This window comes from Danio rerio, chromosome 10 (genome assembly GCF_049306965.1).
Source record: "Danio rerio strain Tuebingen ecotype United States chromosome 10, GRCz12tu, whole genome shotgun sequence".
Classification (NCBI taxonomy): domain Eukaryota; kingdom Metazoa; phylum Chordata; class Actinopteri; order Cypriniformes; family Danionidae; genus Danio; species Danio rerio.
In genome coordinates, this window is record NC_133185.1 from 34,660,992 (window position 1) to 34,675,081 (window position 14,090).

The 14,090-nt window shown below is 32.6% G+C and overlaps 1 protein-coding gene and 1 long non-coding RNA gene across 3 annotated transcripts; one reads left to right on the plus strand and one right to left on the minus strand.

The window, feature by feature from the left end:
• The first annotated feature begins 111 nt into the window (after positions 1-111).
• Positions 112-8,299, plus strand: LOC141376404 (uncharacterized). Its single transcript, XR_012386417.1, has 3 exons — positions 112-219; positions 292-439; positions 6,331-8,299. It is a non-coding gene; the product is annotated as an uncharacterized lncRNA (long non-coding RNA).
• On the minus strand, positions 521-9,544 carry ift46 (intraflagellar transport 46 homolog (Chlamydomonas)). 2 transcript variants are annotated; one of them, NM_001346250.1, is made up of 12 exons: positions 9,464-9,544; positions 7,367-7,460; positions 7,211-7,287; positions 6,369-6,517; positions 5,365-5,439; positions 3,704-3,797; positions 3,499-3,627; positions 3,285-3,403; positions 3,134-3,200; positions 1,479-1,539; positions 1,312-1,397; positions 521-1,082 (listed from the first exon to the last, which is right to left on the minus strand). In NM_001346250.1, exons 1-12 carry the CDS (start codon positions 9,485-9,487, stop codon positions 990-992), a joined length of 1,068 nt encoding a protein of 355 aa, NP_001333179.1. In that variant the 5' UTR covers positions 9,488-9,544; the 3' UTR covers positions 521-989. The 2 variants fall into 2 exon arrangements, 1 of the variants encoding a protein (NP_001333179.1); XR_012385940.1 differs by having other exon boundaries at positions 811-1,082; positions 1,312-1,410; positions 9,464-9,530.
• Between the last annotated feature and the right edge of the window lie 4,546 nt (positions 9,545-14,090).

A 14,090-nucleotide genomic window follows, 5' to 3' on the forward strand; every position in this document is an offset into this window, starting at 1 on the left:
TGCTTCTTATTTTTTCAATCGCAGCAAACTTATGGTTTGGAGAGGCATGGCTAAGCATATTTTGTCCAAAATGTCAAGCTGATGTCATCAGAATAGGATAGCCACTCCAGAGAAGAAGCAAGTGGTGAGATTTTGTTTAAACATTACCAGAAAAGGCATGGGACGATAACAGGCGGTTTCAAGGTTTACTGTGGTTTGGAAAAGTCAAGGTTTTAACCGGTATGTGTAAAAAAAATAAAGTTTGTGTGTTTTTTTTTGTTTGTTTTTGTTTTTTACGACTATTTTATTTAGTTTTTAAGGGCAACAGGAGAAAAGGACCCTCCGCATCAAAAGCTACTGGTTAGCCCACGATTCAGCACACATCTGAAAAACAAATCACTTATTCAAGCATGCAACGGACCTGAACAGTGCAGTGGTTTACTTTATACCCAAAGAAAAGGTAAAAATGTTTTTTTAAGTTGTAAAGAAATTAGTGTTTCTAAAATGAATGACGATAGCAGAAGCTAATGATTCCTTTAAATTATTTAGCCTGACATGTTTACTGTTCCAAAATATTATAAATCAATATATTGTGTTCAATGGGAACAACAGTTGTTGTTTTTTACCCAGGCATATAAAGAAAGAATATATTTTAGAGTATTAATCATAATACTGGCATATATTTAAAAAGAAAAAAGAAAGTTCATCCTGTTTTCAGATTACAGGTTTCACATTCAATGAAACCAAAATCAGCTTATTGCAAACTGCTAAATATTTAAGTCGTGTAGTAGATTTGATACATTTCGAAGACACGTTTCCGTTCTATAGTTCAAAAGGGAAGTTTTTATTCAAACTGTAGTGATTACAACATCACAATCTTGTCATGAGACATCAGTGTGTCAAACCCAAACATCAACAGTTCATACAATAAAGATGTAATAACACAACGCAGCATCGACAAACGGCTTAGAACAAAACAGGATGTAAGAAAATAGGGCAAAAGGGCGACCTCAGTCCAGAGTGAGTCTTTCTATCTCAGCGGTGGCAGAACGTGAAGCAGGTGGTGTGTCAGATTTTTGTCCATCTGTTGCAGATTTAAAGTGCTGTTCAAAGGGACAAACAAAATCAGATTGTCAATATACAAAAGCCTAAAATAAAACTTTCCAAAATCTTTTGCTTCACACAAATTGAAAGGACACAGCATAATGCAAACCCTAATCTAACTAATAAATATTTTGTTGAAATATTTTTTTAATGTATTTTTTTTTTTTAAATGTATTTTTTTTTTACTTTTTACTAACTATTAAATACTAAAAATTATCAAAAACCAACCTGTGACTTCTTGAATTCAGAGTAGAGTGTGAAAAGGACATGAAGTGAGTGAATTCGGTTCTTGTACACTGGGATGTCCAGAATTCCTGGCAGGTTAAACTAAACAGTCATTATAATAATCAAATAAAAGGCATCAAATATGTAAATGCAAGAAACAGGAAACTTACCACAGATCATGTCAACATACTCTGCCAAATCGCAATCTATGTCTGCTGTGGGGAGATTCACCTGGCGAATGGATTAGAAAGTATAATTGAGCATGATCAAATTTGAGCAAAGCAAACAAAAATATTCCTGTTATGATTTTTTAGATAAAATCTTTTATATAATAAAGTAATAATCGCTGTAAATCTGTGGTTAACAGCAGTGTTTTCCAACCCTGTTCCTGAAGGCACCACAACAGTACACATTTTCAACCTCTTCCTATTCAAAAACACCTGAATCAACTCATCAGAACATTACAAGAGACTAAGGGAGACATTCAAAATATGTACTGTTGGTGTACATAAACGCTGATTTACAGCACATTAATAACAGAGAGGCATTGTTAGGCACGATGCAGAGCAGCAGAGATATAAATTCACTGTAAATCACAGCTTCACGGGACTTAATACTTTTATAAAATGATTATTCCTTATGTGTAGCAAGGTTTAACAAAATAAAGATTCCTTTAGGTACATCCCAAATCACGTATGGTAGTAATCACATAATGCTCTTATCTAGGACATTTTTTTAATCATATATATTGTAAGTAATGCATTCACACTGAAAATTCTACATGGAATAGGTACCTATAAATATTTTGATGACACATTTATTCAGCCGATGAAAAGAAGTGTGTGATGTTGATTAGGTCATACACTCAAAAAAGACTGTAGCTTTGCTCATGTAGCACATTAGTCTATGAGTTTGGATTACTTTAAATTCTCTTGCATGTAAGCAATTATGTCGATTCCAATTAGGGCTGAACAATAAATAATTTGAGCATTGATATCGCAATGTGTGTATCTGCAATAGTCACATCGCTGGATTAGATTATTTTATAAATATTCAAATATTAAAACATTATTTTCATCAGTGACGGTTCTAGCTTGAATAGCACCCTGGGCGAACCACCCCATATACGCCCCCCCATGTAAGGTTACATCAAGTTAATATAAAAAAGAACCATTAAACATGTACATTCTAAAAAAAGTTTGCCGTTTTACCCCAAACTTTGGGTAAAATATGGACAAAACCAGAACTGGAATTATTGAAAATATTAATATTTATTATAACATTATTATTATTATTATTATTACTGTTGTTGGTGGTGGTGGTGTTGTTGTTATACAATTATTAAATGAATAACAGAAATCAATAAATGTCACTGGAAAACAATGTAAAGACAAAACTAGAGTGATATGCTAGGATCACTTGAGAAATCTTTTGCATGAATTTTAACTTTGAAAATTTGAATAAAATACAAAATACATATATATGCTTTATAGAATTATCTGTTCATCTTCGACTTTACTCAAGGTCGAGAATTAATGTAGTCTTACTTTCCTGACTCTTTATCCCTACTTTCTTCTTCACAGCCATGCTTATAAGATGTAAATGCAAAATAAGATCATCATCATATTATATAAACTTATTATATAAACCAAGCTGTCTACACTTAGATGTCTATTAGACGTCTATTAAACCCAAAATAGTTTGCTGGGTGATGTCTTTTCGTAATATAGCTGTTATAAAACAAGCTTTAGCATACAAAAGTGTACAGATCCTAAAATAGCATAACAAGGGTATTTCCAGTAAAACGTATTACTCGAGAACCAACCTTCCCCAGAAGTTCCTCAAATTCAGACGGCCACTCTTGCATCAGGCTGTCAATGTCTGGCATGGGCCTGAAGAAATATATACAAGACTCTGGTTACAAATTGACATACATGTTGTGATTTGTTTGTCTGGATGTTTTTGTTAGTGTTTGCCTTGTGTAGTGAACTGTAGCTGGAGGTTTGGAGCGATGCAGCTCGCTAATGCTCTCAATCCAGTTTTCTATAGCTTTAGGGTTCTTCTCAGGGTTTTCAATGCTCTTAATTTTCACTTCCTGTGAAAGAGAAGTGCATCACAGTGTTATTTTAGTTGTCAGGCTGCAATCTTCAAAGTGTCTTCATTAGTCTTCTAGTGCGTGCGAAGACTTACTGTGACGTTGTGCTGTTTGCTGTTCTCTGAGAGCCACAGGGAAAGCACTGTCGGATCTGACTGTTTAGTGCACGGCTCATCCAGAACCAGCAGACCCAGATTGTCAGGCTTTCCGTCAGGCCGTGGTACCTGTAAAACGCAAAGAGAAAATGTATAATGAAGCTGGAAATGCAGCAGTGCTTCAAGTGTGAGATGTTTAACTTACTTTGAGGAAAGCATCAATGTCTCCCACAGCTGGGATAAAATCGGGGATAAAGGGTTTCAGTTTGTGGTCAAGCTCTATCGTCTGTGGAGTGTATCTAAAGAATACAGTTTACAATTAATACCAGTAAAAAGTGAAATGACCTTGTTTTGGTTGTTTCTTCAAGATTTTATTTTTTTTTTACTTTCTGAAGATGATAACTTAATGGTCTTAAAAACCTTTTACATATTTATTTTTACAAATTTAAAAAATGTGATTATATTTAAATAACTGTATTTATAATAATTACTTTATACAGTCAGAATTATTAGCCCTCCTGAATTATAAGCCCCCTGTATATTTTTTCCACAATTTCTGTTTAATGGAAAGAAGATTTTTTCAACACATTTCTAAAAATAATTGTTTAAAAAACTTAAAAAATATATACAAAATAAATAAATTCAATAAAAAAATAACATCATATAAATTGAGTAAGTAAACCAAACCAAAAGACATACAAGAAAAAAGGGAAGTAAAAAAAAAGAAAAAAAAAAAAGGTGGGGGGGGGGGTGGGGGGGATGGTTGCTAATATCATAGCCTTAATCATTATTTTGTCTCGTTACATGTTTGCTAACATTTTGGGTCGCTGAAATTTTACCCATTTATCAAAATAAATTTAAATTCTTCCATGTAAACTGTAGGAGAGTTTTTCAAAAGCTGCAACTTGTCCTAACCCTGAGATCCACTCAAAGATTGAGGTCAACTGGAAGATTTCCAGTTTTTAACAATCACTCATCTGCCCAGCATGATACAGCTCTGTATCCACTGTGATTCAGCTTTATTCATGTGGCTTAAGGGACAGGGGTCACCAAGCATGTATATAAAAACTCATTTTTAATAACTGATCAATTTTATCTTTGCCATGATGACAGTACATAATATTTGACTAGATGTTTTTCTAAACTCTTCTATACAGCTTAAAGTGACATTTAAAGGCTTAACTGGGTTATTTAGGTTAACTAGGAAAGTAAGGGTAAATAGGCAAGTCATCTCCTTGAGTAACAATGTTTGTTCTGTAACCAATCGAAAAAAGGAGGCTAATAATAATGACTTTAAAATGGTTTTCAAAAAAAAAATAGAAAACTGCTTTTATTCTAGCCGAAATGAAGCAAATAAGACTTTCTCTAGAAGAAAAAATAGTATAGGAAATACTGTGAAAATTTCCTTACTCTGTTAAACATTGTTTGGGAAACATTTGAAAAAAAATTACTTGAGGGCTAATAATTGTGACTTCAACTGTACATAAATATCATGTTACCTAATTGCTAATGATCTGTTTATCATTTTCAATCAAGCAGTAATTTTATAAAATTAAATGTACGACATATTACAAAAGACAGAATTAAAAGAGTTTAATTCTAAAACTCACAATCATTTTCACCAGATAATGCCTTTGAAAAAAAATAATTATTAGATGCTCAAAATGTTTGAATTATTCTTAAAGTTTTATGACACAATAATATTATTTTTTACAGTGTTAAGGCTCATTCACCAAGAGTGATAACTATAGCCCTAATGTTAGCATTAATGTAAATGCAAATTCAGCTTATAAGCATGCACTGCAGCTTTGTCACATTCCTTTAAACACTGTTTCTTGTAAAGGTGTGAAGTGGTTGCATGCTGACCTTGTGATATACTGAAACAGCTCTTTGATCTCGCCTGTCACAGGAAGATGCTCGTAATCAGCCGGGTCATAAGCACTATGAAGAGTCATACATAAATGCATAAATAAACGTACATTATGTTCAAAAATCATAAACTATCTTTTGGTTTAGTATAGATTATGTAGTATAAAGCACCACATACCATTATTAAAATACACAATATCCAACAACTAATCAATAATTTTGATTCATTTAGCTAAAAGAAAAAAAAATATGAATATCAGTGATTCTCTTTCATTATTTTCACACACACGCACACAAGAAAAGGTCCCATTTTATATTAAGTGTCCCTAACTACTATGTACTTACATCAAAAAAATAAATACAATGCACTTACTGTGTTTATAATGTATTTGAGAACACTTGTGGTGCTTTTGAGTTGGGATAGAGGTTGGGTTATGGACAGGTTTGGTGGCATGGGTAGGTTTAAGGGTGGGTTAAGGTGTAGGGAATGGTCAGCAGTGTATTTACAAATGTAATTACAAAAGTTAATTACAGATGTAATTACATACATGTATTTAATCAAGCATAAGTACACAGTAAATACATGTATTTACTTAATAAGTACATTGTAACAACGTAAGTACATGTAGGTACATGTAAGTTCCTATGTAGTTAAGGCCACTTAATATAAAGACCAAAAAAAATTGAAATACCTTTTGGTTTTGAGAAGATTATGTATTATAATGCACCAAGTACTATCATTAAAATACATTTTCAACAAATAATCTATCACTTTTATTCATTTAGCTAAAAGTAAATAAAATATTTAAGTCAGTCATTCTGTCTTTCTATTTCACCACAAAAAAAATGATAAAATACCTTTTGGTTTTAAGTAGATACTGTATTATAATCCTCTAAACACTAAATTTATTACTGAAACTTTACTTTTCTTTTTACTTTTTTTTTTAATTCTACTCCTTTCAGCAGACGGTGTGTGAGTAAATAATGGCTAGCAGCTCTACCCTTCTGGAGCAGATCCTGGCTCCTCTTCCTCCTCATCAGATTCTGTGTCATCAGAATCATCATCATCGTCGTCATCATCATCATCCTCATCTTCTTCTTCATCATTCTTATTAGCACCGCGGGGACCAGGTGGTGGCTCTTTCTTTCTCTGTTGTCAAATGTGAATGAGTTATGCATCGAAATCATAAGTCCAAGGCATTTGAAAAGTAAGTGAAGAAATTTGAAAAAGTCTTTATTAACATGGCTATTCTTTAAAAACAGCACCTGCACACTTTTAAAACATTTGCCTTCATCAGGGTAACCATGTTCAGGTGCGTCTGGAGTTCATTTAATCACTCATTTAAACACATAACTCAATAATATATCAAAACAATACAGAATATGATATATCAAACACAATGAAGTCAACTCAACAGACATTATTAATTCAGTAATGGAAGAGAGAAAGAAAAAAGATTACAGTAATCATGATAAGTGTTATACAACATATTTCTCAAAGTAAAACATGAAATGTAAATAGAAAAGGAAACCACAAAGATATGCATGCATAAACAAATACATTAGCATTTTTGTTTATACATGCAAATTGTTGTGGTTTCCTGTGTGTAAGAGCTGTTTTTAAGGAATAGCCATGTTAATTAAGGGTTTTAAAAATTTCTTCATTTTTCTACCGCCTTGGACTTATAATTTCGTTGTTTATCTTTATGAATCCCTTACCCAAAGAGCACTGACACATTAACCACCCCTAAAGCCCTTTTTATTTGACTTTGGATTTATGGTGAATGAGTTATTCTTTGATTTATGCATTTATGATTAAGAAAAGTTTTAATTTTAATCTCACCTTAGTGTCTTCTTCGAGTTTCTCACCAGCATAACCGGACATGGTGCTCTGCTTCTGCCTACCCGTCCTCCTGGACACTGAAACACACATTGCCATTAAAACCACATAGAAAGTAGGTGAAAATAATAGGTGTAAATAAGTGACAAACAGTCTCACCAATCTGTCTTGGGGATGGTGTGTGAACACTGGCCGCCTCCTCTGCGTTTACCTCAAAGCTTTCGTCGTACGGCTGGTTGGTTGTGAGTTGGATCTGATCACAAAGGTATTTCGCACTTTAGTTTTTACTAAAACCTGGGTCTGAAAACTTACTGAGCTGCCTAGACTGTATTTTGAGGGGTATACTGAAACTAAATACGCTGCTGATTTATAATACAACTACGGTGGCCTAGAAATGCTGTCTAGGTATTTTTACAGACACAGTTTATTAGGGCAAGACACTGCAGGTAAAGAGGATAAATGACGAAAAATAAATGAATAAATAACTGAGCAGTTAAAAATTAAATTCTTGCAATTGCCCAGTTGATTACTTTAAAATTGCTAAAATTTTTACAACTTCTTTAAATTTTTAGATATGCAAATGATGTATTATTAAATTAAATGTGTGCTAATTTGTATAAATTTCTAGTATGGCTGTACAATATATTGTTTTATTATTAATATTGCAATGTGATCATTCGCAAGTCACATTGTGAATATACGCTATGTTGAGTCTGGATTATAATTTACCATTTTGCAAGTGTTTTTTTTTTTGAGGCTGTTTAAGGGTTTTAAAAGCATTCAGGCATAAGATATTGTACCATATGTAACTTTAACAAATTAATAACGATTAATTTTATTGAATATGAGGTATTATTTTACATTTGATTATTCACTTACTATATACCTGAATACAGATCGACACCTCTGAAAACAATAAAACATTTTTATTTAATTGGTATCTTTTTATTTATTGAATTTACCTATGATTGTAGATTGTTTCTTATATTTTTTGCATATGTACTCCCCTACAGAATCATCCCAATCAATCTAAAATGATACATTCTTTTAAATAGTTATTCAACAAATCTAATAAAATTGTGTTCCTATGGCAATATATGTATTGCAGAATTTAAAAAAAAAATCCAATGTTAGTCCCAATTTCTAGCACAGAAATATGATTAGATGAAGTCTGGTTAAAAATAGTTTTAAATGCAACTTTTAAATACTTTTTAACATTTCATACAGTAAACTGGCAGAAAAAAAATGTATAGATTTCTTTTTTAAATATCAGGCATTATGTATGAACACATTCCTTCAGAAAACTTAAGAACATAGATATGAACAAAAACAGTTTGGTGTGTGTGTGTGTGTTTGAGGAGATTTATGAGTCTTAAGAAGATTTTTTAAACGTTCTTTAAAATATGTAATGTGTTGTATTCGTAATTTAAATCAACACACATTAAGTAATACAGTGCAACAAATGAAACATTTATGTTTTTGATATTTTATTTAACTGTTACATTAAACTTGGGAGGAAACACTTTATGAAGAGCAAAAGACTCTGAAATCTCAAAATTGACAGATTCCAGCAAACATTTTTTGTTTAATAGACGTCTAACAGACATGTAAACGTAGACAGCTTGGCTAAAACAAGGCTAAACTTGGGCTGCCAGTGAAGATTAGACAAAAAAAGACAGATAACGTTAGACATGCTTTATATGTATAACCATTCATTTCTGTTTATTTGACTAATGGTAGTCTAGTTTTGGACTAACGTTATTCTTAGACCTCAATTTGATTTTCACTGACAGCCCAAATTTAGCCTTGTTTTAGCCAAGACGACTATGTTTAGACCTATATTAGAAATCTTTTTAAAAACAAAAAAAGCTTGCTGGGATAACTTATAACGTTATCAGAGTTTGTCTCTAACGTTACGTTACAGTGTTTTGCCTCAACTAAAGCTTTTTCCTGCTGGATTAGCTGTTATAGACTATTTAACCCATTAAAAGCAGTTGTGGTAAGCAAGCGACTATTTCGTAACTTCGTGACTTGTAGATAAATACTCATTTATTCTGTAAACGCTGAGTGACCGCTAAACATTGTGAAATACTGCAGCGGAGTGTTTAACTCGAGCGCTGCACTGATTCTGTGCCGAAGCCTCGTAAGCGCCAATGACTGTAAATTACATAACGTTATCGTTTGTAGACATTATTAGATATTTACGATGGTATCCAAGATTATATAAGTGACATCTGCGCGATAATAACAACAAACCTTTTGTCGCTCGGACCTCTCCATGAAAACAAGACGGTGTACTGTTGCCAAGGAAACTTGATCTCGCGAGGTGTTCACCGGAAATGAGCAAATATAGACGACTTTTTAATCCTTTGGTATCACTGGCGTATTTTAATGAACTGCATGTAGATAGTTCAGATATTAGGTGCGTTCGACTTCATGCAGCGCTGCGCAGATCGATCGAAATCTGTCTTAAAGCGGTGCATTCTGGTTAGAAATCTTGTCCGGATTGATGCTGCGCCGACGCCACGTGACTGTCACATGTGGCATCAAAGTACCGCGACAGCGCTCCGAGATCAGACGGCAAACTCAGACCGTGCAGCTTCTGAAGAGCGACTGCAGGAGCTTTGATGACGACACCGATATTACACGATTGGCCGAGTTCACCACATGACAAAAAACACGTGTATTTCGGGTTTATAATTGGACAAATTCTGATTCAAAAGTTTCAAAACAAACAATTCACTTTTCACACCCTCTCTATCCTGTACACATCTTGCTTATTAAAAGACTACAAATATTTTACTGCAGTAATCATCTTTTGTTAAATAATCTGGTTATAAAGGTTAGCTTGTTTGCGCAGGTTTATTTTTAACTTTTTTATACAGACTATTTACTGCATTCATCCCCATGAACTATTTTATTAAATAATTATAAAATGGTTTTATTATTATAATATAAATATCTATTTTATTTCCTGTCTAGCAGTTTAAAGGCTACCTGCTCTTTCTTGGAAACTTCTACATAGCTCACTTATTTTACCTTTTGTTGTTTTCAACACAATCTTTTTGGATTAAAATGCTTTTTTGAAAATTCATTCATTATCCAAAATGATGTCATTTATTAAGACCTAATCAAAACACCTTGTTTTGCTTTTTACATTGGAAATTTTTATATCTATAAATGTACATATATGTAAACCCTTTTTTAGCATATTCAAACAAGAAGTATTAGCCTAAAGGTTGATGTTTAACTCCTAGAATTTATGCGTATTGCTTTGTATTTAATAGACCTGTTCGTTTTTATGTTTATATTAACCTCTCATTTCCTCTTATTTCTCTCATGCATTTGTTATATATTTTATTCATAATTCTCTCTTATTGTTTAAAAAGGAACAACAGTTTGTAGAAACTGTATTCTGTTTTATTTGTAAATGTTTTGTTGTTATAAATTAAAATAACAAAAAAATTATGATGACGCCATGTAATCAGTCATCATGACTGCAGCAACTTTGAGTCCCGAAGTGTCCAGCTGTCCGTCTTGACGGCTCCGTTTTCAACTCCTCCCCCGCCTGCGCTCGGCTAATCTCGTTGATCACCGGCTGCAGCTGAGCTTCATGTCGAACGCACCTATTTACCGTGATATCCAATATTAAACAAGGGACATCTGCGCGACAATAATATAAAACATTTTATTGCTCAGACTTGATCTCGAGAGATGTTTACCGGAAGTGCGTTAATGTCGGTTGTTTTTTATATGCAAGTGTGAAAAGAAAAGAATGAAAATGTGTATTCTGACCTGATTCTGACAGACAGTACATAAAAATGGTATAAACATGGTTTCCAGGGGTGTAAAGATCACACTAAATCTCCTATAAAATGCTCACAATTTGGCTTAGCTTTAGCCCATTTCTTTAACTGTTATATGAATGTGATAAATGACTGAAATATAACGTAATTATAAGTAAAATTATTGTATAGAAAATAAATTGTACTTTTATTAAATCAAACACAAAAGCAAATATGACAAAGTAGCCTAATATTGTGTGCATTATGAAAAAGTCTTTAACGCCATAAAAAAGTTTTCTGTATCCACATTGGACTATTCAAGTAAATCATGTGTACAAATTTAAAATATATCTTGTTTTATTTAATTGCTTATGAAAAAGTGTCAGATTCTTTAACGACATAAAGCTTTCTGCATCCACTTTGAACCATTCAAATAACTATTTTACTGGGTAAATTTTGTGTACAAATTTAACATATATCTTGTTTTATTTTATTGCTTGTAAAAAATGTATTTGTTGGTGACCTTAATATTAGCCTGATATTACATCTATAAGTAATAGTTTAATAGTAATACGCTTAAAAATGTTTGTCCAATATGGTAGGGTTGTATGATAAATTAGCAGTATTCGATTGAATTGTATAGACAGACATAGCCATTTAAGTTCTGAATGAGCCAAATAGGTAGTACAAACCACTTTATACATTCAAGTAGCCTAATTTTTCCTTGTATTAAATAAACGAAATTGCCACTCTTTTAATGGGCTCTATGCACAGCTAAAGTTTTATAGCCAACAATAAACTTCCAGTGAAAGCTTAATGTGACTATTTTCAACTTCACAAGGTTGTTTTTACAGCACCGATGTAGTAATGTAATTACAATACATTCAGTTAAATAGACTTAAGCATTTATTTAGTTGTCCAAGTGTAAAACGAGACGAAAGACCATGTAACCACAAGCACTGTCAGTAGCAACAGGTGAGCACAGAAATTCCATTGAAAATACTGGGGTGAAATAAATTGTCAAATTTTAAAGACATGTCGGGGGGAATGGAATTTAATGCAGTGCTTCTTGTCCAATCTGAGACCCAGTTCATATCATATATCTAACAGGCAATGAAGATTTTTAAAGAAATCAGATCTTAAACATGGCATTTTGTAATGGAAAGACAGTTTACCGGAAGCCATTGTGCTGCCTGGCTGAAAATTAAAAATCTGTGCATATTGCTTATAGGAATAAACATAAATGTTTTTAAACCTACAGGGTAATTCACTTATTTCACGATCAGAATCATATTAATGAATACGATTTTTTTTATTTTATTTTATTTTTTTATGCAAGACATAACATACAGTTTAATACAGTTTCTATCTCTGTCAGTGACAGTTAAAATGAAGACATTTACAAAGTGGTTCAGTCACTGTATTTAAACCTTTCTCTGCACAGCGGTATGGTATTAATGCCACACACATTTTAATGTGTTTTATATCGGTAGTTCATTTTGAAATAAAAATAGCTGAATTCTGCCACTGTTTTCAAATCAAATGTAAAGGGTACTGAGGCGATGATTTAGTGTACAGTTTATGAGCTAATCGCAAAGGTTTTATGGTGGCTGAATTGAATTTTAGGCCTAGCAACACCCACGGTTTCCATATTAAATATAAAAAAAAAATGTAAATGTTATATGACTTTTATATTCTTCTGTCATATTTCAGTGAAATAATGACCTAATTTTAGTTGCTTTTTTAGATGCTTTTTTTAGATGCTTTTATCTAATATTTTGCATTTTATGGTTATATTATATTGGAAATTTCTGTAGTATATTTTTATATTAGAATGGATATTTCTGTAGTTATACAACCAATACATTTAAGCACTTTTTTAGGAATATAGGCTACCCGGAAAATAAATTTACAAAAAAAAAAAACAAAAAAAAAACTGGCATAAACCTTAAATGCTTTAGTTTGTAGGAATCTTTCTAAGACATTCGTGCCAAGCTCTGTAGAGCAGCTTTATCGACACCAACAACTCAAGCTAAAGGTGACAGTGAATCACATCCTTTAACAGACATTCATATTAAAAGGAAATGAATCATAACTGAAACAACTTTAACTAAATCAGTATTCAGCATCCCTGTAAACCTGCTTTGACAGCCTGAAAGCCTATATGAAGCACTAATGATGTAAAGGTCACTTGACTAGCCATTTTCTGTTAAGATTTGACATAAAAAGGCAAATGCCACATACTAAATAATGTTTTAGTGGTTAAACTCATTTACCTTTATGTTATCACTTTATGTTGATGGTCGCTTTAAAGTATTTTGTTGAGTTTAAGTTACATTGCATCGACATGGCAACTATTTCACATTAGAATATAAGTAGACTGTTAGGGGTTAAGATGAGAGTAAGTTGACATGTACTTGCAAAGTTTCTTATAGTCAGTTAAATGTCTGTTGAAGGAGCAGTATCAACAGATATTAAGCAGACAGTCTACTAATATAATAATTAAGAATTAATTGGCATGTGGTTTCAATGCAACTTCTAGTCAACAAAATGTGCAATAAGGATAATCAAAATAAAATGTTACCACCTTTATCTTCATGATTGTTTAATTTAACTGTGGCACTAACATGAAAAGAGCTTGGCTGAAAAGTACAGAGTCTCTTTTGGTTTTGAAGCTGAGATTCATGGTTTGAGTCACAGGGTTAAAAAAAATCCAGACTGTTGTTGATTTCAGAAAATATTAAAACAACTATACAGCAATGATAATAGGGGAACTCTTGAGCTCACAGCTACAGCTATGCACAAAATGCTTGCATCTTCAGTATAATAAAGCCATGGCATTCTTTGTGGTTAAAACAGGTTTAGAAACATTTTTTTTTTCGACCAGGACCCAGTTTTGGCATTCATCAAAGGTGAACAAATTCGTAATGCAATAGTCCTTGGTCTAATGGACGAGCTCTTGAGAACAGGATGTGGTTTTTAAGCAACTTTATTTTGCTTGTTGAGCTGTTTAGCTTGGCATACAACTTTTCCAACAACCACCCAAATTGTTTTAGCGAACTAAATGTTATTTTAATTGTATAGACAGATTAAGTCAA

Bases quoted from the DNA above. Each gene is read 5' to 3' on its own strand.
- ift46 (NM_001346250.1), bottom strand. From the start codon at position 9,487: ATGGAGAGGTCCGAGCGACAAAAG. The intron at 1,540-3,133 runs GTTGGTTCTCGA...TCCATTCGCCAG, and splicing joins TTGAGGAACTTCTGGGGAAG to GTGAATCTCCCCACAGCAGA. The intron at 1,398-1,478 runs GTAAGTTTCCTG...TTAACCTGCCAG, and splicing joins GTATGTTGACATGATCTGTG to GAATTCTGGACATCCCAGTG.